General features: G+C 55.1%; 1 protein-coding gene across 6 annotated transcripts in view; it reads right to left on the bottom strand.

Annotated features, from left to right (window-relative positions):
* Nucleotides 1-25,000, bottom strand: part of RAI1 (retinoic acid induced 1) — a 268,555-nt gene that overhangs the window by 7,539 nt on the left and 236,016 nt on the right. For 3 of the 6 annotated variants that reach the window (XM_056804477.1, XM_056804476.1, XM_056804478.1), the window contains 2 exons: nucleotides 3,608-9,548; nucleotides 590-683 (listed from right to left, as the gene is read on the bottom strand). In XM_056804477.1, the coding sequence (XP_056660455.1) occupies nucleotides 590-683; nucleotides 3,608-9,532 (6,019 nt within the window). In that variant the 5' untranslated portion in view covers nucleotides 9,533-9,548. Of the gene's footprint in view, nucleotides 1-589; nucleotides 684-3,607; nucleotides 9,549-9,735; nucleotides 15,629-15,851 lie in introns of all 6 variants that reach the window. The other 3 variants (XM_056804475.1, XM_056804480.1, XM_056804479.1) reach the window with 3 other exon arrangements.

Below are 25,000 nucleotides of genomic sequence, written 5' to 3'. Positions count from 1 at the left end.
CCGAGCGGGGGCTGGGAGGGAGGCGAGGCGGGACTGGAGGCTCCAGGGAAAGACAAGGACTAAGCTGTTTGCAGGACGATAAAAGACAACAAAGTTCTGGACAGAAGGGGGCAGCCAGAGGGCCAGAGTGGAAGCCGGGCCTATCGAGGGCTGTGGAGGTCCGACCACCAGAGCAAGGCGATGTCGGCAAAGAGAGGAAAGCCAGTGTGCAACAGCGGGCTTCAAGAGGTTGGGACGGCCCAAGGAGCCCCTCTGCAAGGTGCAGTTTCCCCTCCTCCCTCTCCCCTTGGCGCACACGCACAGTCACACGCACAGACACACTATCACACACGCACACACTCTCACAAGGACACGCACACTCACATGCACACCCACATGTACACTCACATGCACACACTCACAAGGACGCGCACACTCACACACTCACACATGCACACTCACATGCACACCCACCCACATGTGCACACACTCACATGTGCACACTCACACACTCACAAGGACATGCACTCACATGCACACACTCACACCCACACTCACATGTGTGCACACACACTCAGAATGGTGGGAAGCCCTGGCTCCGTGGTCTCACCTGTGTCACTGGCACATGCGTAGTGGTAGGTTTGAGGACATCCTTTGTAGCAGCAGCCAAGGGTGGCCCCTACTTGCTGGCAGCTGGAACATCTCTTTACATCCATGAAAGAAGGGAAAGCAGGAGAGAGAGAAAAAGACAAGGCAGTCAGTGGCATTCAGAGACCCCGATTTCCTCCTGAGGACTCTAAGCCTGGGCATCGACACCCCCCCCGAGCCAACCCCCCTTAGGGCTATCCAATCCTCTGGCCCGAGCGCCCCACTCTGTCCGACAGACAGTGCCGCCGGCCCTCGTCCCCCCGGGGTGTGGGCTCTCCTCCGCCTCTGGGCGGCCCCACATGAACAGAGGAGACCCGCGCTCGAGTCCCTCCTCGGACACTCTTTCCCGTGCATTGATGGCTGTGGAAGGCCTGGCTTGTCGGGGCCTCTGAACTGGGACTGCCGGCTCGTAAGCCGCCCCTCGCGGGCGGGCGGGCGGGCGGAACCGAAGCGCTCTGGGCTCTTCGGCAGCACGCAGGCGCCCGGCTCACTCCGGGGGGCGGCCGGCCTCCCCAGAGGACTGAGGCTCGGGAGGCGGCTTCCCTGTGGCCCCTCCCAAGTTCCGTCAGCGCAGGTCCTGGAGGCCAGCCACCGGGCCGCTGTCCTCGTGGAGCACCCAGACAGCCCCCGGCTGTCCCGACGTGACCCCTCTGGAGGGTGCTCTGGAGAAGCTGGGCCGGCCTCTTGTCCGGAGCAGATCCAAGGCCGTCCGGACAGGCCGTGGCAGGCTCACATAGCTGCGTCCCTGCAGGAGCCTCTCCTTGTGAAGAGCCGCAGAGCTATCTCATCTCCTGAGGCTTCGGGGAGGAGGGCGGGCTCTAACCGGGCGTCGGCTGGAGAGGCCCCGTGCCTTCGGCTCTGCTCCCCGAGAACGGGCTGGCGAGTGGGGCCCCCTTCGCGGGAGGCTGGCGCCCCCGTGCCTTCGGCTCTGCTCCCCGAGAACGGGCTGGCGAGCGGAGCCCCCTTCACGGGAGGCTGGCGCCCCCGTGCCTTCGGCTCTGCTCCCCGAGAACGGGCTGGCGAGCGGAGCCCCCTTCGCGGGAGGCTGGCGCCCCCGTGCCTTCGGCTCTGCTCCCCGAGAACGGGCTGGTGAGCGGAGCCCCCTTCGCGGGAGGCTGGCGCCCCGTGCCTTCGGCTCTGCTCCCCGAGAACGGGCTGGCGAGCGGAGCCCCCTTCGCGGGAGGCTGGCGCCCCCGTGCCCGTCCCGAGAGGCGATGCTGAACTGAGGGCTGAGCCTGGGCGGGGGCCACACGCGGCCTCCTGCCGGCCTCTGATCTTCACGTGTCGGGGGAGCCCCTGGGCGGAGGCAGTGCACGGGGTGCGAGGGATCCAGGCGCCTGTTTGTGGGGAGGGAAAGCTGCATAGCTTGGAACAAGCATAAAACAGACGTCCCAAAAGTAGGAGGGACGAGACCCCCCCCCGAGAAGTCGGTGTGAGCCAAAGGCCTGGCCGCGGAGGGCAGATGGGAAAAAGTGACCCCAGAAATCAGCGGGGCGTGAGCGGCCCGAGTCCCCGGAGGAAGGAAAGGCCCCTCCCCACAAACAGAGCTCAGGGCTGGGCCCCCGACGCACAGTAGGGGAAGCTGCATTTTGGATGAACTTTAACTCAAGATGGTGAAATGTGAAACGGGGGGAGGGGCTAGATGGAGGGTCAAGGGTTGTGGGTGCGAATCCTGACCCACCACTTCGGTGGAATGCCTGTGAGCTCTAGAATGAGCTAGCCTGAGTGGGAATCCTGGCCCTGGGCCGGAACGGGCTCCCTGCGCCACTTCAGGCCTCTGGGCTGGTCTCCTCATTCTGTAAAACGGGGCAGGAGAGCTGCACTAGGCCATCTCTAGGGGTCTTTCTGCCTCCAAGTCTAGGCGCCTGAAACACCCTTCAAGGCTCTTCCAGGCCCGACAAGAGGCTCCATCCCTGGACGCCCCCTGGCAGGCACTGTGGGGAAGCCCGGGGGCCCCTCTTGGGGGGCAAAGGCCGCTTCTCAGCTGGGCCAGCCCCGGGCAAGGACATCAAAGGCAGAGCGAGCCCCCCCATCGCTGAACTTTTCTGGGAAGCGGGATGTCCTCCGGGCGTTTCTGAGAGGCCCGTGGGGGGCGCCGCCATCCTGGCGGGCAGAGCTGGGCCCCTTGGCGCGGGGTGGACGCGTCCCCTTTCCGAGAGAAGGGGAGAAGGGCGCCATGGCGGGCCCCTTTTCCTCGGGGGTCCCAGGCGGGCCTCCCTCCGCCCTCTCGGCCAGCTCCGGGAGTGGGAAGGCGCCTGCGGCCCTCTGCCAGCGCGTGGTGTGCCGAGCTCAACGGCGACAGGAGAAGGGAAGGCCCGGGCTGGCCCGAAGAAGCCCATCGTGGCCTCGCACCCGCTCTGTGGAACCGCGCGGCTCCCTCCCTCCGGCTGGGGGGGTGCAGGACGCCGATCTCGGGGCTCCCCGGCTCCTTTCCGGGACCCCTTCCTGCCACGCTGCGCTGCTGCGCGGCCGCGCCCATCATGGCGCCCATCATGGCTGCTCGTGACAGAACCTGAGGCCGCAGCAGGGATGCCCGGGCCAAGCAGAGCGGGGGCGCATCAGGCGGGCCAGCCCCCCTCCTGAAATGGGGAGCTCAGGCCTCTGCCGGTGCCAAGCGAGCCCCAGCGAGCAAGAAGCCGGCTCTGTGAACGCAGCAAGCCTGGGGGCGCCTGTCGAAGGCTCTCGCTCAGAGGGGCTCCCCAGGTCAGCGGGGGGCAGGGAATCGCAGGCCGCTCTGCCCCCCCCCCAATCAGACCTGATCCCCCTGCCGGGGTGCTGGCTTGGGCCAGAACGCTGTCCCAGGCGGCCTGAAACCCTGTGAGAACGAGGAAGGCGCCTTCCCATCTACCCCCAGGCGAGACGGCATCTGCAGAGCCCTTGGCGGCCCCGGCCCACAGTGGGCGCTTAGTGCACGCTTATCCCCCTCCCTCGTCCCTAGGCTCGAGGGTGCCAAGGCAGGTGCCCCCAGAGAGGGTCTTACCACGTCGGCCGCCGTCTTCATCGCCTCCTGCAGGCCGAAGAGCTTCCCAGCCACCAGGTAGACGCCGGCAGTCCAAATGGCGCAGCCTTCGTGCACCCAGTGCTCCTGGGTGTCTCCACTCAGCTCGGGCGGCGGCGGCGGCGCTGCCTCGCTCTTGCTGCACTCGTGCTTCCTGGGCTTGTCCGCGGCGGCCTCTTCGTCTTCCGTGGTCCTCTGCTCGTCGCAGCAGTAGCAGCTCTGCAGCTTCCGGTACAGGCCTCGGGAACTGGACCTCAGAGCGCTGGGCTTGGTCGAGTCGGCCGCCGCGACGTCCGGCCGGGGGGGCTTGCCGGCCGGGCAGGGGCTCTCCAGAGCTCTGAGCGTTCTGTCCGGGGGCGCTGCCGCGTCCTCCCCCAGCCCCTCGGCCCTCGCCTTCTCCTTGGGCCTGGACTTCTTTTTGGGCAGGCAGTCCTCGGGGTAGTAGGGCCCGCACAGGTCCCCCAGGTCCTTGTAGTTGGCGGGGTTCTGGCAGAGACAGCAGACCAGGCAGGCGGCGCTCAGGGTCTTGGAAACCACGGGCCCCAGGTGCATGGTGGACGAGAGGGGCAGCACGGCCCGGGCCTGCAGAGAGGCGCCGCCTGGGAGGGTGGCCAGGGCAGAGGAGGAGGTGGTGGGAGAGGTGGCAGAAGAGGACGAGGACGAGGACGATGAGGAAGAGGACGAGGACGACGACGACGACGAGGACGAGGACGAGGAAGGCTTCTCCTTGCGGGGCTTGGGCTCTTCCCCGGGGGAGTTGACCACAGTACACGTGGTGGTGAACTCGTCCTTCTTCTCCACCCGGACATAGGGGGAGAAGGGTGGTGCTCGGCTATCAGTCCGAAGCCTTTTGCAGGAAATGTACTTCAGTCGGATCTCGGGTTCAGCAGGGTCCAAGGGGGGAGCCTGCTGCTGTTGCCTTCGCCTTTTGGCCCGGCTCTTGCACTGGGAAGCCACGTTCTTGGCCTTGCCTCGAGTGAGCCGTTTGCGCTGCCGCTTGGAGTAGCCGCCATTGTAGCTGGCCTGGCCGACGGGCTGCTTCTGAGCCCTGGTCTGCGGCTGGGAGGCCCTGCCCTCGGCGGGCTCCGGGGTCAGGCCTTTGTCCTCCAAGCGGGGTTTCTTCCCTTCTTCCCCTTCCCCATCCTCCCCGCTGTCGGCCAGGACGCCCCCAATGGCCGCCCTCTCCCTGGAGGCCAGGAGCAGGCTGGGAGCCAGATGGGCTCGCTTCTCCAGGGGAAGCTTGGCCAGGCCCAGGGCCGCCGCCTTCCCTTTCCGGCTCCTCTTCTTGGGCACCAGGCTGAGACCTTTGGCAGCATCCACACTGCTGCCACCGCTGCCACCGCCTCCCTGCTGCTGCTGCTGCGGCGGGGCCTCTGGAGAAGAACAGGCCTCCCCCTTGAAGCAGTCAGAGGCCAGCTTCTTACTGCTCACCAGTTTTCCTTTTAAGGACCGGCTGCTGGGATTTCTGCACAACTGCTCCTCTCCGGGGTCCTCGGGAGGCTTTTCGGCCGTGCCCGGGTTTAAAGGCCTCGCTTCTCCCCCGGCCGGGCTGGCACCGGCCTTCTTCAGGGCCCTCTCCTTCTCTGGGAGGGGAGGGCTCAGAGCACTACCGCTGTGGGTTGGAGCCACCACGGCGGCGGCGGCGGCAGCGGCGGCGGCGGCTGCGGCGGCGGCTGCAGTTTTGCACGCGAACTTCTTCAGGCTGGGAGAGGTGATCTTCTGCACGATGGCTTCCAACTTCAGGCCTCGGCCCTTGCGGGGAGGCAGGACCTTGGTCTTCATAGCTCCCTGGAAGGCAGCTCGAGAGGTGATCTTGATGCAGACGTTGGGGGTCTCCGGAGGAGGGGCTTTCAGGGGGGGTTCACAGGTGCCCTTGGTGGATTTGGCTTTTTTGGGGCTGGAGATCCTCTTGAAGAGGCTGGGGGAGGCCTCGGCCTTCTCCTCCTTGATGCTCCCGGGGCTGCCTCCACTTCGGAGAATCAGATTCCTCTTCTTGGCTGGAATTGGGGACATGAAGGTGGACTTCCTCTTCAGGGAGTGCAGCTGATGCTCTGGCAGCTTGCCTCCCATGCTGGACGCAGGCTTGGGGAGTTTCACCCTCCTGTTTGCTTTCCCCTCTTTCTGGGCACTGCCAGGCATCTTGAAGCTGGGTGGTAGGTGGTTATTAGAAATGAGTTTCTTGGCAGTTTTGCAGTTTGGCAGCCTCCCTTCCGTAGGCCTCCTTCGCTTGGAGTGGAAGAGCTCCTGGGCTTTGGTCCGAGACCGGAGGATCATGGACCTCTGGTCCTTGGGCGGGGTGTCTGGAGACTCCGTTTCCTTCATCTTGGACCCCATGGAGCTGTTCTCTTGGGCCAGGCTGGGCACTGGCAAGGCTGCGGGGTCACTGGGGCTCGAGGCCACCTTCGGGGACAGTTTTCCTGCTCTCTTTCCAGACTTGAAGTTGGCCCTCTGTTTTGTCCCCAGCTTCTCAGGTTGGGAGGAGGCTCCAGTGAGGCTGGGTGGGTGGGAGCCAGGGGTTCGGGGCTCATTGAGGGCGGTGAAAGAGCGGGTACACATCCTGGGGAGGCCTTCCGCCACCACCCTCCCGGCAGAACCCAGCGGGCCAGGAGCCCCTGCACCTTCGGTGTGTCCCTGGGGCTGCCCGGTGCAGGCTTCTGGCAGTGAAAGGTCCTTGGGCAGATCTGGGGCCTTGCAGCCAGACTCCTCTCCCTCGGGCAGCCCTCTCTGCACGCGGCGGCTCCTCAGGCTCTTCCCTCGAGGCATGGGCCCTTTCTTGGCAATAGTGTTTTCAGGCAATGCTGGCTTATTCAGCTTCCCAGGCAGAGGGGCACTGGGGGCTACATTCTCCGGAGCGGTGCTCTCATTCTCTGCAGTCCCCCCTTCTTCCGGCTTCATGTGAGACAGGGATGACTCGAACCAGCTCTTCACCTTGGACTCGGTACCCACTGCTGGACCCAGGAGGATGACCGAGTCTCCCGAGAGGCGGCAGGGAGAAACCCAGTTAGCCTTTGGGCTGAGGGACTCTTCAGGCTCTTCCTTGGTGCAGATCAATGGGGTCTTCGGGGGCGAGGGATCCTGGAGGCCAGATCTTTGCTCAGGGCTGGCCAGGAGCTCACAAAGAGAGGAATACTCTTCTGCCTCCAAGTCTTTTCTCTCAGAGGAGGGGAGCAAGGAGATCTCACTGAAGTCACCAGCTGGGCAACAGTGCCTGCTATCCTCCAGCCATCGATCAGCTTTGCTGGGCTCCTGGCACCCCAGGATGTCTTCCTCTTCCTTCACTTCTCTGACCTCCTCCTGCTTGAAATCTCGTGCCTCTTCCTTCTCGCTCGAAGGCTCTCCCTCTGGGAAGCCCAGGCAGACGGTTTCATCGGTTTTCTCTTTGCTGGACCCCTCAGGAGGCTTCCCTCGACCCAATCCCTTAGGAAGCTCCGTAGGGTGTAAACCCCACCTGGGACAGGCGTCCCCCAGGTTCTCCTCTGGCCAAGCGAAAGGGTTTGCGTTATCCCCAGAACCCACTGAGTCAGTGGTGGTATCGGGAAAGCAGCCAAAAGCGGTCGGCCCAGCATTAGACGGGGCATCTGGGAGACTCGGTTTGGGCCCATATGGAAGAGAACAGGGTAATTTCTTAGCTTCAGGCATGGTGAAGCCCACGGGGGGATCCTCAAACAGCTCTTCGCCAAAGTCCTTGGTACTGTTGCCTTTGTTGATGTGAAGCGGATCAGGCAGGGCTTCTGGCTCCCCAGGGTGGGACCAGGTGTTCTTGGCCACAGGGTCCAGGCAGGTATTGTGGTTCTCCAGAGAGAAGGGGGCCTTGCTGGGGTCCTTAGCCAGGACGGGAGGCTCGCTCCAGCCTTTGTCCGCCTTTTCGCTGATGGCCTCCTGGAGCACGATGATCTCCGAAGCCAACTCTTCCTGAGACAGGGCGCTGAGCAGCAGACGGGGACACTCCCGGTCGCTGGCCACAAACTTGGTAAAGGTGTCAAGGGGCAGGCTGCTATGGAGGCTCTGAAAGGAGTCATCGGACTTGGTGGACATATCGTCGGGGGACGTGACCGAGCAGGTGGACACGGACTCGGGCTTGGCCTTGGAGTTGTTGGTGACTCTGGCAGGGCTGTTCCGGGTCTGGTTACAATAGAGGAAGGTCCTCTCCAGGTGATCTTCGGAGCCACTCAGGTAGTCTGCCTCTTGGGCTTCCGCATGAATGGACTGCGGGGTGCTGCTCAGGGGCTCCGACAGAGGGGTGCCCACAGGTTCAGCAGAGTAGCTGCCACTCTCTGGGCTACAGTGTTGACCTTTGAGCTGCTCCGGGGTCCTGGGAACGAGGTTCTTGATGCCCTTCTTCTGGGGAACAGTGGACTTGGACATGAGGAGCTGTTGCACGGTATTGGAGATATTCTCCACTTGTGAGGTCAGAGCAGTCAGGCTCTGCAAGCTGAGGTCCGAGAGCAGGTTCTCGGGGATCTTGTCTTTCTGTAAACTCTTGCAATTCACCGCCTGCGTGTCCACCGAGCTCGTCCCATCTGTCGGGGAAGGGTTCAGGAGGGGCATGAAGTGGCTGTGATCCGTGATGCTGGCAGGGAAGGCTCCCGTGCTGAGGGTCTGCTGGCTGTACTGGAAGTTCTCCAGGTTGGGCATCAGCGGGGACGGAGTCGAGCTATAAGACGGAGAGCGGCCCATGGAGCGTGCAGGGGAATGACTGGAACTAGGGCTGAAGGTCTGGTAGTACTGCTCGGGGGTCCTCACTGGAGTGTCGGGCGGGCAGTAGCTCTGGCCCTGCTGATTGTAATGTTGGTACTTGGCGAGGTTTTGATAATGCAGCGTTTCTTGGGCATGGTGTCTTCCCTGGAGAGCCGCCTGCTGCTGCTGCTGCTGTTGCTGTTGTTGCTGCTGCTGTTGCTGCTGTTGCTGTTGCTGCTGCTGCTGTTGCTGCTCGTAGCCGATTCTGCTTGACTGGTAGCTGTGCAGGCTTTGTACCCTCTGGCCCGGAGTCAGGTTGGCATTGCTGGCCAGGGACCTCTCGTGGGGCTGGCTGGCTGGGGCCGTGCAGCTCTTGAAGGCGTGGGCTCCCTGGCTCCCCCCCTGGACGGCCGAAGAATACGTGGAGGAAGTAGGGAAGGACTGGGAATGCTGGGGGAAATGAGAGCCCTGGGGAAAGGGCATTGGGGGGATGTCATTCTGGATCTTCTGCCTTTGGAGCTTGGGGTACGTCAAGGGGTTTGGCTGCTGCTGCTGCTGCTGCTGGAGCTGCTGCTGGAGCTGCTGCAGCTGCTGCTGCTGCTGCTGCTGTTGTTGTTGCTGCTGCTGCTGCTGCTGCTGCTGCTGCTGCTGTTGTTGCTGTTGCTGTTGCTGCTGCTGCTGCTGCTGTTGCTGCTGCTGCTGCTGCTGCTGGAGGTGCAGGGAGTGAGTCCGGAAGGGCAGCTGCGCGCTCTGCTCCGGGTACTGGCGGCTACTGGAGGGCACCGCCGTCTTCTTCATCAAGTTCTCTTCGTACTTGGCTACCCCTCCGGCTAGGGCCTGCGGCTGGGCTCCCCACGTCTGCAGGCTCTCCTCTCCCGAGTAGCGCCCGGGGTAGGGGCTGTTCTCCTGGACGCTGTAACTGGAGAAGGTCGCTCTGCCCTGCAGCGGCTGCTGCCCGGGAAGGGGCTTATTCCCGCGGTGGTATTTGTCGGCCGCGGCGGCGGCGGCTGCGGCGGCAGCGGCGGCGGCGGCGGCGGCTGAGGCAGTGCTGTCATAGGCGGGGTAGGGCTGCTGACTGTAGTACTCCTTGGCCAGCAGCCGCTGTCTCTCGCAGCTCAGCCCTGCCTGGCTCTGATGCCTGTAATTCTCCAGGCGGGAGGAATCTTGGGAAGTCGGCTGGTAGTTCTGCTGCTTGCCATGGAAACCACACCTTTCTCGAAAAGACTGCATGGCTCCGGCTGCTTATCTGTGGAAGGGAAGGGGAGAGAAAGGCGGTGGGGGAGGGGGCAGAGACAAGAGACAGGATTCAAATGGACGGCCGTGTTCTCCCCCACTCCGGAGCGGAGCGGCTGCCGTCCCGCCTATGGCCCCTCCCTGCGCTCCCCTCCTCCACCTGCTGAAAGCCTCTTTCCCCTTGGCCTGGGCTTCCTCACCAGTGGTGCACATCGTGGCATGTTCTGTGTCAGTGCTGTCGGGCTGGACAGCCCTACTAGCTCAGCTTTGCCGAGGACCAGGCGACCAATGCAGGTGTCCGAACCGGCTGACTCCTGCCTTCCCGCCCCGCCCCGCCCCCAATGCTACCCCGCCACTCCGGGCGCCCCTCCCCGTTTTCCCGGACCGATCAAAATCCCAGAGTGGAGAGTAATTCCGGCTGGCTCCCTCGTTCCCTTGGGATTTCCGGGTCCCGGAATGTAGGAGCAGGAGCTGAAATTTCCAGCGTGCCCCAGCCGTGCTGGCCACCGAAACCAGCTCATTCACCGGGCAGGTGAAAAGTCATGTTGACTCCTGGTGATGCATCTCCCCCTCCACGGAGCACGCGCGCTCGCACCCCTCCCCCCTCCTGGGTGGATGCGATACCATCTGGAATCTGTCTGTTCCTTAAAGCAGACGTCTATGAGAGCATCAGGGAGCCACAGTAGGCATGAAATGTCCCTTTTGCCTATTCCCAATTGTGCTGGGGATGGGCAGCCGCACCTGCCTCATGTTTCAGATATTATAGGTAGATAAACAGATGATGCGCCCCAGAGTGAGGGAGGGAATACTAATGAAGGATAAAAGAGCGTCAGCACTGGACGCTTCGCCAAGAATTCTCTATCTGGTGCTGCAAAGGCACGTCCCCCAGCATGGGTCTGAGGTCAGCAGGCAGCAAGTCCCCCCCGGGGGCGGGGCATACAGCCACGTGACTTGCCTGGCTCTTCAGCCTGGGCTGGGCTGGGTCAAAGTGGCCACTGTTGAACCGAAGCCTGTGGGGCTGGCAAGCCAGCCCTGCGTTCCTTCACCTTGGAAGAGTCCCAGGAGAGGAAATCAACGAGGAAGAGGGCTTGAGTGTCTTTGCACTAAGGGACCACACATGCCTTTTCTTGGAGTGTTCCGCCGCCCAACCCTGACGCGCTAAGATGGAGGCCGAAAGCACAACCAACAAGTCATCTGGTACAACATGGAAAGAATTCTGGCTTTGGGGTCAGAGAATCTCTGTTCAAATCCCAGCTCTAGTGCTTGTGACATGAAGGGCAAATGATTCCATTTGTTCCTGTAAAGCAACGAGACTGGGGGCAGCTGGGTAGCTGGGTGCATTGAGCTAGGCCTAGAGCGAGGAGGTCCTGGGTTCAAATGTGACCAGCTGGGTGACCCTGGGCAGGTCACTTGACCCCCGTTGCCTGGCCCTAACCATTCTCCTGCCTTGGAGACACTGCACAGTATCGATTCTAAGATGGAAAGTGAGGGTTAAAACAGAAATTAAAGTGATAAGATGAGGAGGCTGGACTAGATACTCTAAAAGGTCCCTTTAGTTCTAAATCTATGATCCTAGGAGAATCCAGTGACTCCAGGCAGGAGGTGGCTGGGATGGGGGATGAGCGAGAGGAAAGAAGGCTTACAACTGGCCCTATACATGCTTAGAGCACACGGTTCCTCCCGAGCCCTAGGAATGCCTTTTGGCTCTGGAGAAATTGAGTCAAGGTTTTGTCTCCTCCCTTTGGCGCTCTGCCCTGATTCTGTGAGACAGCCTCTCCCACAGAGCTGGGTTCCTTGTCTGGACAGCCAGCCAGAAGAAAGGATTCTCTCAGCCTAGATCCCACCGAAAGTACTTCCCCTTTTCTCCTACTCAAACCTGGAAAAAGGGGGATGCTTGGCTCATTCTTCAGACTCTTCTTGGGAGCCGCAGGACAAAATGTTGGGGAGAAAGAGAAGTCCTGAGAACTCAGTCATCTAAATGGACAGTCTCCTGCGGAACACCGAGCTTTAGAAACCCATCTTACAGTTCAGCTGATTTCTTGGCAATGACAAGCCCCGCAAAGGAACAGCAGAGGAGGTGGGAGATAGCTGGGGTTAGCCTGAGGAGCACAGACAGAAGGGATGGCTCTCCAGAAACAAGCTTGAAAGAATCCATATGTTCTCTCTAGGTAAACCCAAGTCATCCCCTGCTAGTGCCCTGAAGCCAAGACTACTGGAGCTGGAGGGAGACTTTGTTCCTTCTTCCCTGATGAAAAGACATCATGGCTCTGTAGAGCTGAGGCCCGGGTAGGAGGGAGCTAGACGGAGCCACTGGAGCTCCCCGATAGTCTTTTGAGACTGATTGGCCTGGCTCCCCTATTTCACCACCAACCCACACCCTTTCAGACCCTCTCTGATCTGGGCTCTGGGGTTAATATTCAAAAAGGAGAAGGGACTTCCCCTCCCCCCGAATTTATTCCAACCATTACTCTAACAAGGAGAATCGCCTTTTGCCCTAATTCCCCACTTTACTTCCATCCCATGGTGGCTCATATAAAATATTACACAAAGTGTCTGCAGGGAAGTGTCAAACCAAAGTTACCCAAAATAGGATTCTGATCTTTGTCCGATGGTTTCCTTACTACACACAGAGAAGAATTCGAGTTCCATCTAACAGCTCCCTCAACAAAAATGGATCTAATTTTCTTTTCTTTTCTTGAAAACCATTACCTTCTGTCTTAAAATCAGTTCCAAGGCAGTAAGGGCCAGGGAACTGGGGTTAAGTGACTTGCCCAAGGTCATACGGCTGGAAGTGTCTGAGGCTAGATTTGAATCCTGGACTTCCATGTCCAGATCTGGCTTTTTATACAATGAACCACTTAGCTGCCCCCTAATTTGATTTTCCAAAAAAAGAAAAAAAAAACACTCTAAAACAACTAAAAACTATTCCTTTTTAAAAAAATCTTGAATTTCAGAAAAAACACATATCCTCACACACTGAAACTAATGCAGCCTAATTTAGGTTTTAGATCCAGTCAGTAGACTGAGTCAGCTTGAAATGTCACCTAATCAATCAGTCAGTCAATCAGGCATTTATTAAGCACTTACTATGTACCAGATGTTGTGCTAAGTGCTAGAGATACGAAGAAAAAGAAAACGGAGCTTATATCCTAACAGGGATACACATGTACCTTAATAGGCACATATATGAAACCTACAGATTAGTCTGATCATTCTAGAAAGCAATTTGGAATTACATAAAGAGAGGGACCAAGAGGGTGCTAGGTGGCTCAGTGGATAGAGCAGGCCTAGAGATAGGAGGTCCTAGGTTCAAATCTAGTCCCAGATGCTTCCTAGCTGTGTACCCTGGCAAGTCACTTAACCCAGCTGCCTGGTCCTTACCTCTTTTCTACCTTAGATTCTAAGACAGAAGGTAGGGGTGAGAGAGAGACAGACAGACAGACAGACAGACAGACAGAGAGACAGAGAAAGAGAGAGAGAGGGAGAGGGAGAGGGAGAGACAGAGAGAAAAGAGAGAGAGAGACAGAGAAAGAGAGAGAGAGAGAGAGGGAGAGGGAGAGGGAGAGAAAGAATCAAACTGTCCACACCCTTAGACCCAAAGATCTTAGAGGCTGATGACAAAAAGGAAGGCTCCATATTATTAATATATTTATTTACTTATTTGAAAACCCTTATCACCTTCCATAGTATTGGTTCCAAGGCAGAAGAGTGGTATGGGCTAGGCAACTGGAGTTTTGTGACTTGTCCAGGGTCAGTCAACTAGGAAGTGTCTGGGGCCAGGTTTGAAGCCAGGAACTCCTGTCTCCTGGCCTGGCTCTCTATCCCACTGATTGACCAGGCCGCCCCAAATCAATATATTTATGCCAGTGATTTTTTTTTTTTTGTGGGGGAAAAGAACCAGAAATTAAGAATATCTATGTAGCCTGGGAAATGTCTAAACTAATTATCGTCCATAAATGTAATAGAAGCTGACTATGCTGGTAGGAAATGATGCACATGAAATATACAGAGCACATGGGAAGACTTAGACGTACTGAGGCGAAGTGAAATAGAAAAGCCAGGACAATCAATATATGTCGTCATCACCAGGAACAAGATGGGGAATGCTTTGGAATCCTGAGGGCCGCCTTTGTCCTAAAGCTCTGGGAGCTAGACGGGGAACCTGAGGCAGGGAACTGTGACTCTTAACGCAGGCTCACAGGGCTCCGGTGGGAAGCAAGCTCAGCGGCCATCTAGTCCAGCTTCTTCCCTTTATGGCTATGGAAAGCTAAGTGACTTGTCCATGTAAACAGAGGCCAGGAGCACTTCCACTAAGCCATTCTGCCTTTGGTTGGTTTTGCTCAACTTTTTTGGCTTCTTTTTAAATTCTTTATTATGAGAAGAGGGGAGAGGAAGTGAGACTGAGAAATGAAGGCAATGGAAAGCAAAATATATCAATATAAAGTAACAAGAATATGTCATTGCAGGGCAGCTGGGTAGCTCAGTGGAATGAGAGTCAGGCCTAGAGACGGGAGGTCCTGGGTTCAAATCTGACCTCAGCCACTTCCCAGCTGGGTGACCCTGGGCAAGTCACTTGAGCCCCATGGCCTAGCCCTGACCACTTCTGCCTTGGAGCCAATACACAGTAATAATTCTACCATGAGGGTCAGGGTTTTCAAAAAGTATCGATGTAATACAACAACAAATATGATTCCTATCTTCTAAAGCAACATGCAGAGGAGCTAGAAGGAGCTTGAGAGGGAAAGGGGGCAGGAAGTGGCCCAGGATGGGGCACCACTTTCTCCACTGCCTGGCTCTGCTGAACAGGTGAGCTCATGTCAGGAACAAGACTCACCCCCTCCACTCCTGCCCCTGTGCTGGACGTCCCGAGGGGGCCTTGGGAGCGGGTCTGCTACTGAGCACGGGCGGCTCGCCTCCGAAGGTTGGACGGCCCTCCTTCTGCCGTCCCCAGCATATTTTATGAGCCCAGAATGTGTGAAACTCTGGGATGTTCCAAATGAAACTGCCTGCACCTTTTCCTTTGCCTCGTATATCTGCGCAAATTACATTTCGGCTTTTATTAGTCCCAGATTGCTCTCATTTCCTGCTGAGTGTCCTGTGGATATCATTAACATTTCCACAGCTTTTTTTCCTTCACATTCTCCAAAATACATGACCAGAAACATATTTTTTTAAGGCGGGGAAGGGGTGAAGATGGCGATCCTCCCCAGCCCCCAACTCGGCCTCTTCCCCTCCCCCTCCGGGTCCCTACCTCCCCCTCCCCCATTCAATCACCATTGTTACTGCAATGCTGGCTTCTTTTAATTTAGCTCCTCTGTATTATAGTCAGATTTCCCAATACACACAAGCAGCTGGATGCGGTTAAAGCATATATCTCTGAGAAAAGACAGTTCAATTAAAATATGGTAAGCCCAGTGCTTGGTCCCCTGATGGAGAAAGCAGGCAAAACACTCCCCCAACCACCCTCCTGCCCCCAAAGACAGAGAGAAGGGGGAGGGGGGGGGCAGAAATCAGGGAACAAAGGAACAAAATCAAAGAGCAGCTTCGAGAATAAGAGCGAGAAAAAAGGCCCTCCAGAGCTGGCCGAGGAGGGGGGCGCGGGCCTGCTCCTCGCTCGCTCCTTATTATTAGGGTGACTTTTCTAGAGCCTGCTTGCTGGGAAAGGACAAGCAGAAGGAGCGAAGAAGCCAGAAGGGAAGAAGGGGGGGTGGATAAAGGGGACACCCCGAGGAGAAATCGGGGTTCTGGCCCCCAGCCCGAGGGGCAGGTTTTCCCTGCAGGGAGGCAGGCAGGCCGCACAAAGGCCCCTTTCCTGCCCTCCTCCAGGCAGGGAATGTAACAAGATTACACAGGAATGTGTCCCAGCCGCAGCGGCAGCGGCGGGCACTAGGTGAAGGGCTGAGGCCGGCACTCCGCCCCCAAAGCCCACAGATCTGGTGGGCTCGGAGGCAGGAAGCGGAAACTTGTCCAGGTTGCTCTAGTGATGGCTGTGGTCCCCGGGAAGGGGCAGGGGAGGCCCGGCAGCGCTGCTTCTGGCCTGGTGAAAGAAGCCGGGTGAGGAGGCCAGAAGGCAGGCGCTCTCCACGGCTGGGCCTGGGGGAGGAGAGAGGAAGGCCAGTTCCCGGGAAAGTCCCTGGCAAAGGGAGAAAGGGCACGGAGGGCGGGGCCCAAAAGAATGGCAAAGGATGCCGACGGCTTCCCCACTTTCCCTCGGTGGAGCCAATCTGGGCCCTGGGGGCTCTCCTGGGGCGCCCTGCCCCCAGCCCTGGCCTGACTCAGCCCCCTTCTCCCCCCCTCTGCCCACCATCTCTCTCACCTGCGCCACCCACCCAAGGCCATCAGCTCCTCAGGATGCCTCGGCGGTGCCCAGGCCAGTTCTCCTGGGGTCCCGGGGAGCTGCCCACTGGGGGAGCTTCCCTGCAGGCCCTCTTGAATCTGGGAGCGACTCCGCACATGCTCGGCCCAGGCTCGGCCCCTCCTCCGTCTTGGGGCAGTCGGAGGGCTCCTCTTTCCCTCTAACCCCCCTTCGAAGGCCCGAGGGCTTCCCGAGGCTTCCCAGGCCCTGGGGCCAGTGGAAGAGAGAAAAGAGGCCCCCCAGCTTTCCTCTCCCCAAGCCTCCTGGGCACAGAGATCAGCTGCTCCCTGGTGATGTGCGAGGGAGGGAGGAGGGAGGTAAGGAGAGGAAGGCCTTGGCCCAGCTTTCCGTTACCACAGCAACGACCCCTTATCTGTCCAGCGCCAGGAAGAAGGGAAGCCTAGCCAGGGACGTGGCTTGTCAAAGGCGTCCATTTCCCTGGAACTCGACCTTCTTCCCACAGTTTAGGGTTGGGGATAATGGCCTAGAGGGGCTGGGGCCTCCCCAAGTGGGCCAGAGGGGACGGAGGAGGGAGGGGGCGGGAACAAACAATGGGGCAGGAATGTGGGGAAGCTCTCCGTGTGCCATCAAGAGGGGTTCCCCTGGCTTCAGAGCTGGGGGGTTGTTGGGCTTGGGTTAGGGGGTGGAGGGCCGGTTAGAGAGGGGGAGGGCCCTGGAAAGGCTTTTTGCTGTCTCTCAGACTAATCTGGAGTGGGAAAGCATCCACTTCCTGAGGGGTTTTATGACCATTTCTTGCTTTTGGTTAAAGAAAAGAAAAGAAAAGAAAGAATAAAAAGGAAAAGAAAAAATCCGCCTCTCCCTCCCACCCCCCAAGAGGCAGGAGTTCTGTCAGAACACCCAAGAAGGAGAAAGGCTCTAGGCCCAGAGCGGACCCACAGGGCACCTCAGAGCAAAGGGAAGTGTTTCCCTCTGGGGGCAAGAAAAAGGCGAGGGCCTAGAGGGAGGAAGACTGGAGGGAGGAAGCTATTATGGGGGCTCCCCCTAAAGTTACTGGCAATGAATAATAAATAAATGATTAAAGCCTCAATTAAAATGATAAACCATTAGTCACATTTAATTGTTGCCATGTGGGGTCTCATTTAAATTTGAATGGGCTAGGCCAATAAAGGATAAAGGCAGAGAGGATGAGCTGGGGTTCCTAGACTCTCCTTCCCTCATCTCAACTTCTAGAAATGTTCATTTTTAAAATAAACAAAGATCTACTTTTTTCTTTTCCCAGCCTCTTTTCCCCTCATTTGAAAAAAGGAAAGGAAAAAGCTGAAAACCTTTGTAACACATAGCAGAGCAGAGCAAAACAAATTTCAGCACTGGCCAAGTCCAAAAAAGTCAAGCCTCATCCCTGCCTTAGCATCTACCACTTCTCTGGGAGGGTCCTCCTCCCCCTTTAGGCTTTGGGTTAGTGGGGCCTGGGGAGTGGGCCCTGAATTTCCAGTTAGAGCCCTGCATTTGGCTGCCCCCTGAGCTCGCTGGGCCCCAGCTTCTTCACTTATGAAGTGGCCTGGCTGGCTCTAAGTCCCTGGGAGCCCATGAGGGGGGCCATTTCTGACTTCTGCTCCAGGGATGTGGAAGGCAGTGGGGACAGAAGAAAGGCCACAGACGCCCTCAGCCTGCACACACATGCTCCAGTGAAGTCTTCTGGAGGCACCAACACTAGAAGGGCAACCCTATGTAGGACTGTGCTTGCGGTAGCTGAGAGAAGCAAGAAAGACAAGCAACTACTTCCCATCCTCTCAAACCAACCAAGCAGCCCCAATCCAGAAACCTGCATTCCCTGGAAGCTCCTCTCTTTAGCCCCATCCCTCCTCTCCTCGAAAGAGCCACACAGGGGTCTCCAAGTGCTTCTCCATTCTGCAGGGAGCAGGCCCAAGCCTGGGCTGCAGGGGGGCGTAGTAGGAGCCCTGTTCAGTACACACGAACATTATGAGGCACGACCGGCATGACAAGTGGGGAAGGAGTCACACATCCTTTCTGTCAGTGACCTAGCAAGGAGAGGGCATGTGAGCTGGGGGGGTGTTGTGGTGAAAATTTTCACCTTTTAAGATTATTATAATATTGAACAATGGCTGCCAAGGAATTTACTTATGAAATTCCTAAAATGAACACTCAAGTCAGAATGGAGTTTATGGAGGTTTAATCACAATGGAAGTAGGGAAAAGGAGAGGGAGAGAAGGAGAGAGGAGAAAAGGGAAAGGGGCTACTCAACCTCTGACCAAGGAAGAGGGAGTTTAGGCCCAAAGGGCCAAGGTGGAAGGAATCAGTCCTTGACTCACGTGACCGATCTGAAGGGAAGCTGTCTGCGGGCCTCCTCTCTGTTCAAGCTCCTAACATGAACTGGCATCTAGCCCTGTCTACAGGAAGTGAGCGAATTCCGAAGGCTGCTCTCTCCTTCACTTCCTGTGCCTCACACGTGCCAATGGTGGCTCAAGCTTGGCTTAGGACAGCCCAGCTGGGCAGTTAGTTATTTCTGATTTGTCATTGACTAGCACATGCCCGTGTAGTGTGGGTGTGCACAATTTTTGGGTGCTAGACCAAGATGGAGATTTAAAAATTCACAATCCCCCCTGATGATGATTGGGGGACTAGTCTCCCCAATTGATCACTAAACATAAGCATACTGCACCCCAAGAAATTCTAACTGTAAGTGTATACAAAAATTTTACCCACTAAGAGGAAAACTATAATAGTTGTAGATATGGGGAAACAGAGAGAGAAAGACAGCAAACCAATGTTTATATTTGAAGCACATGTCACCAGCATTAAAATTTTCTTTAACCTTTTGACTTTTCAGTGCTACAAGTTTGAAATACATTTGCTAATGCATGCCCTAAAAAGCTTGTGACTATAAAAACGATGCCACTAATTATTTAAATAAATTATGGGACTTTGCTTAATGATTCTGTATGATTCCAGGACAAGATATACACACAAGAGCCATTGCACAGAGCCAAAGAAAAGCCAATACAGGATGGATTGATGTACGTCTAAGCCAATACAAAGGTCTTGAACCTAGTGTGAAGACTCGAGGTTACTGTGTTTATCATTGCTAGACATAGGCTTTCCTTGTGTCCACACTCACTCTGAAGATACTCACAGACGAGTATCCCCAAACCTTGGCTTCTATAATCTGGTCCCCTTTTCTGTCTCATAGTGTGGTGCCTTTCTGTAGTCCTGGCTACTGACTGGGTAAAGGCATCATTGCTTAGATAATTTTGATTGGGCCTTGATTCAAGGACCTGTTATAGATTTATTTTTCTTTTACTTGGAATTTTTACACATAAGACTTTGATAGTCTATATTTTCATCCAGAAATTTTTTTCTTTTCTTTTTGATTTTTCTGATATCTTTTTAATTTCTCTTACCAATTGATTCATATACCTCATACCTCAGCCATGCATCCCTAAGTGATTCTGTATTTGTCAATCACCCTCATAATGGGGGGAATGTAAAAATATCATTATTTAAATTGCAAAGTTTAAATTCCTTTTGAGAAGAATTTTAGGTAAAGAAGATGCTACGTCTCTGAATCCAGAACTGAACTGTTGGAGAGGATACTATGAAGAAGCCTCCAGACCACAAGTTGCACAAAATTGAACTTTGGGTGTAGTTGATTGAACATTTATTTGTATGTATACTTTCATGCCAAAAGGGGACTGCCCCCTAACTGGCTTTCTGTCAATGCGTCCAGTAATTATTGGTTTTGTTCTTTTTTTTTCTTATCCTCAAATTATTGTAATCTTTAAATTGATTATGTTTTTATGATCCTTTGGGGAAGGACTTCTTCCCAGAGGATCAAACGGGGGAATGTAAAAAAAATAGACTAGAATACAGGACTACAATCCCCACAAGCCTTTGCTCCACTTCCCCAAAATGCTTTGTAATCTCATGGGAATTCTGAGGTGGGCCAAGATGGAGGAAGAATTTAAGCTGGTGGCAAAGGTTTTTGGGGCGCTTTTTGGACTTCCGTTTTGGAGCAGAGGTGTCTCTTCCATGATGTGAGGTTATCTTGCCTAGGCCTCTGGCCTAGGCACGTGTTTTTTCTTATTCTGCATTTTCTTTAATCTTTAACCTTTAATAAACCTCTAAAAAATATAATACTCCTTGCAGAGAGAAACTAATTTCTACATGCCTCAGTCTCCCCTAGATTTTAACTGTTACAGGAAGAGGAGAGACCTGAGACTTCATTCCGTGGTGCGGAGTATTGATTTGGTCTGGCTCCTCTGGCACTAAGTAGCTAGGGTGATTGGGTTTTTAGTTTTATTGGGGGGGGGGGGTAGAATTCTGAGAAGTTGCCTAATCATAATAGTTAGCATTTATTATAGTGCTATAAGATACAAAGCACTTTACAATTATTTTATCCTGATGACAACCCTGAGAAGTAATATTTAATATTTATTAATATTTAATCAATCAATAAACATTCATTAGTGGCAGCTAGGTGGGCTCAATGGGTAGAGCCTGGGAGGTCCTGGGTTCAAATCTGGTTTCAAATACTTCCTAGCTATGTGACCCTGGGCAAACCACCTAACCTCCATTGCCCTTATTGCTTTTCTGCCTTGAAACCATTACTTAGTATCAATTCTAAGGCAGAAGATAAGGGCTTAAAAAACAAATAAAAAATAAAAATTTCGTAAGTGTCTGCTATATTCCAGGCACTGTGCTAAGTGGTAGAGATGTAAAAGGAGGCAAAAGTCAGTCCCTGCCCTCAGGGTGCTCACAATCTAATATTATCCCCTATTTTACGGAGAGGAAACTGAGGCTTACAGAGGGCTACCTTGCCAGGGTCACAGTTGGCAGGATCTGCCACTTAGCTGCCTAGAGAAGAGGGCTGGGTCCCGAGTGCCCCCATCAGGCTCCTGATAGAAAGGCCGGCTCTGACTGCTTTATAAATATTCTCTCGCCGAATCCTCACAATGACCTGGAAGGGAGGTGCCATGCCACCGTCCCTTTCACCCAGACACCAGAGAGCTATAGAACCCCATCAGGGCAGGCAAAGAAAGCTTCCGTTTGGCTTCATTTCACAGGTACGACGGATGTCCCACTGCTTGCTTCTTGGAGTAGGGGCCAGGGACTGGGGGGAGGGACAGGATTCCGAACTCAAAACTTAAGAAAAGCTAAAAATAAATATCAAAAATGTAGCAACAACGATTACAAAGAGAAAGCAGCTTTCCCATCAGGGCTGGAGTCCTAGCCGCCCCACTCCTCTGCTACAGGTAATATGAGTCTAGAGACCAGAGGCCCCCGCTACTTCCTAGCTGGGTGACCCTGGGCAAGTCACTTAATGCCCATGGCGCAGCCCTTATTGCTCTTCTGCCTTGGACCAGCACACTGTAGGGATTCTAAGATGGAAGGTTTAAAAAACCACCCGGCTGAAGGCTGATCCGTAAACACCAACTCAACTGGAAATGTTGTGCGGGTGGCGAAGAAATCATGTTCCACGTCTGTACGGGCTTGGCAACAGCGCGGCTGGGGGGAGGCGGGAGCAGCGTAAGACGCATCTTCTGCAGTGTCAGTGAGGCAGGGAAAGCAAAGGTAGGCAGCGCCGATTATGTCTTGGGGCGAATCTCTCAGAGCCATCATGGTGGAGAACACAGGAACGGGCTGAGATGCCCAGAGAAAAGGCGGGCTGCTCAGGGGAAGGCTCGGGCCTTATTTTCCCCGGCCCCACAGTTCTTGGGACATGCTGCTGCTCGGAGGCGCCCAGGAGACGTCCCTGGGGGCTTTTTTCTGGGCTCCCCCTGCACGGGTGGTGCATGCAGGCCTTGCCTGGGCTCCATTCCCCTTACCTCTTCCCCTCCTAGCTCTTGGCCTCTGCCTGTGGCCTTGCTGGCTGATGTAACTTAACAGATGCTCCAGCCCAGAAGCCCAATGGAAGGCTTGTTTCCCCAGGAATGCTGTAGCCCACTCAAGTGAAGCCGTCTACAGAGGCAAGGTTAACAGGAAAGATTTTCAGAGGCAGGAAGGGGGGACTGGATCCTAGGGACAAGCCAAAGCCAGGGGTTTGGGGACGCCTCCTCGAATTCTCCCTGGGCTGCCGTGCTCTCTGGGATCAGAGCTTTCAGCAAAAAAAAGAAATGGCCTAGAGAAGTTTCTAGCCTTGGAGATAGCTGTCATAATGGAAATCGATATGCTGCTGCTGCTGTCTTAGCGACTATTCAGCCAGCCAGACTGAAACAATGGCAGAGAGAAGAAAGAGAGGAGAGAGGAGAGGAGGAGGGAGACAGGGAGGAAGTAAGAGAGAGGGGAAGAGGGAGAGAACGACAGAGAAAAAAGGGGAAAAGGAAGAGAGAGAGAGGGAAGAAGAAAGAGGAAAAGAGGAAGAGGAAGGAGAGAGGGAGGGAAGATCAAAGAGGGGAGAGAGAGGGAGGGAGGGAGAGAAAGAGAGAGAGAGAGACAGAGAGAAAGAGAGAATTTTTTAACCTCCTTTTTCTCTTCCCACTCACATTCATTCTAACCTTGAAAATGCAGTGGCAACCATTAAGTCACAAATTTAAGTATGGCCATTTCTAGACACTATTTCCCCCTCTTCTTACACAAAAGCTAAAAAATTGCCTTGGAAACCCAGAGTTCTTTCCAGTCCTGGTCTATTTTACCCAGCTGGAGTTCAGGCCCAAGTAAGGCTGTCCATCACCCAATTTCCTGACACCCTCAGGGCTAGGGTTGGGGCAGGGGAGGGAGGAGATCACCAGGGATGATCCTAGTGAGGGATGTTGGTTGTGGGCCAGATCATAAGGAGGTCTGCTGATTGGATGATGTTAAGACAGTGACCACCCCGAATATTGTTTTCCCAGCCAGAAACAATGCAATCTGAAAGGATCCATCTTAGCCTCAATTAAGTAACAGCCTGAGTAAAAGCCACAGACGGTGGAATGAAACCCTCTTCCATTACATTCTGAGAAAAAGCCTGAACATTCAGTGGGTCCCAAAGGTTCAGACAAGAACAGATGTGGGCGCACAGGAGGGAGTCCCTCAAACTGATGAGCATCCAAAGAAGGAAGTCTAGAGGGGAGCACTGCTGGAGAAAACAGTCCCCAACCTGGCTGTCTTTCTGGGACTTCCCCTATTGTAGTCCTTTCCTATAGTCTCTCAGTGACTTTGAAGGGAAATGCTTGGAGGACAGGGTCTGAGATAGTGACAAAGCACCTACTACGTACCAGGCACTGTACTTGACAATCCAGTAGGTGCTAACCCATCTCAGGGGTTATAGGAAATCTGAATCACATTTTGGGGGCCTCCGTTCCTACCAGAGAGGTCTGAATCTTTTTCCTTTTCTCATGGGATCCTTAGAGTACCTTATTATAAATTTACGCTGAGTTTGCATTTCTGAGCGTCTAAACTTTTCTAGTGCATCTGCTGGCCTTCGAATGTCTGTGGCTTCTGCACCCCGGCCCCAAATTCTCATTTAGTGTTCTATGCCAACCTGCAAAATATTGAAACCCCAGTTGGGAAAGTTGTGCTGCGGAAAGGATGAATGTATTATTATCCCCATTGTACAGATGAGGAACCTGAGGTGAATCAAGGTTAGGGGACTGGCCCAGGGGCATAAAACTAGTGTAAGTGTCTAAGGCTGAATTTGAACTCCTGCTTCCAGGCCCAGCTCTCTACCCATTGCACCTCCTAGCTGCCTAAACTAAGAGTGAGTACTAGCCACAGCGCCATGGAACCCTTCTCTCCCTTCCAAAAGAGCTTGGAGGGTATTGAATTCTGAGGAGAAAAGGAGTAGCCTGACTCCTGCCCAAAGCACCTTCCCTTGGAGTTGGGGAGATCAAAAAGGCATACAAAACAGATCAGCACTATCGCTCAGAATGAGGAGGAGGGATCTAAAGAGTGGAAAGCCCAAGGGGGCCAGAATGGCTGTGAAAGGCTGAGGGGGCATTTGAGCTGGGCAGTAAAGGATGGCTAAGATTTGGAGGGTTCCAGGGTGGGGGCTGCGGGCTGGGCAGAAGCTCCCTGTTTGTAGAGGGCTTATCTTTTCACCATCAACCAGCAATGTAGAGAGGTGGGGGAATGGGAAAAGATAAGCCACTGAGGAGGCTGCTGTGATGAGGAGGCATGACGTGATGAGGGCCTAGATCTGATCACATGCCAGTTTGGGTCAGCCTTGGACAGGGGACTAATACAGTCACTTATAAGATAATATAGGCAAGGGACAACTTTATGGCTCAGGGGATTGAGAGCCTGACCCAGGTTCAGATTCAGCCAGGAGGTCCTGGGCTCAAGTTTGATCTGTGTGACCCTGGGCAAGTCACTTAACCTCAATTGCCTAGCCCTGACCACTCTTCTACTTTGGAACCAATACCCAGTATTGATTCTAAGATGTAAGGCAAGGGTTGGCTTTTAAAAAAAAAAGGATAATATTGGGCAAGTGTGTTGATTTTGTCATTTAGGGGAAGAAGGAGAGAAAGAAAAGTCTGACTTATGAAAATCAAAATAAATGTATCAGAGGCTATGGGGAGACGGTGAACATAATTCTTAGGCTAATAGGCATTTTGTGCTTCCTGAGACAGATATGACCTTTTCACTAATGGCTCCTTTGGGGTCACCTAGAAGTCACCCATGGGCCAGATGGATGTTCCTTTGGCAGAGGCTTAAATTTATATTCCAGGCTCTCAAACAAGGCTTTGCAGAAGGCCCCTGCAGCCCACTGTATCCAGAGCCATATTTACTGTGGAGCCCAGGATACATGGACGGGACCTCCTGGGCCCCGTCTCAACGGCAAGCCTGCCAGCGTCCTGAGGCTTCTCTTATGGTCTTCGTTCTCAGTTATCAGCTACCGCTCCCCTCCTTTCCTGCTCGGCCTTTGCTACAGCTTTTATTGCGCCCTCCTGTCACCCAATCCCCTGATGACGGCTCTTCTTACAGCCCCAAATCCAGAAGTCCCTGCAAACTCAGCTCTAACATGTACGCTGCTAGTAGAGGAGCTCTGACTGGGTCTGACCATGCACCTCCTTACTCCAGGCCAGACCTGCTTGAGGCCTCCCAAAGACCATCGAATGGCTCAACTTTGAAGCCAAGCAGCACTGGAAGGAGACGAAGACTGGACTGCTTGCAACCTCCTCCATGGAGCAGAGGTTCCCACTTCCACGCGTGGG

This window comes from Monodelphis domestica, chromosome 7 (assembly GCF_027887165.1).
Source record: "Monodelphis domestica isolate mMonDom1 chromosome 7, mMonDom1.pri, whole genome shotgun sequence".
In the NCBI taxonomy this organism is placed as follows: Eukaryota; Metazoa; Chordata; class Mammalia; order Didelphimorphia; family Didelphidae; genus Monodelphis; species Monodelphis domestica.
The sequence above is the reverse complement of the archived record's forward strand: the minus strand, read 5'-3'. Positions and strand labels throughout refer to the sequence as shown.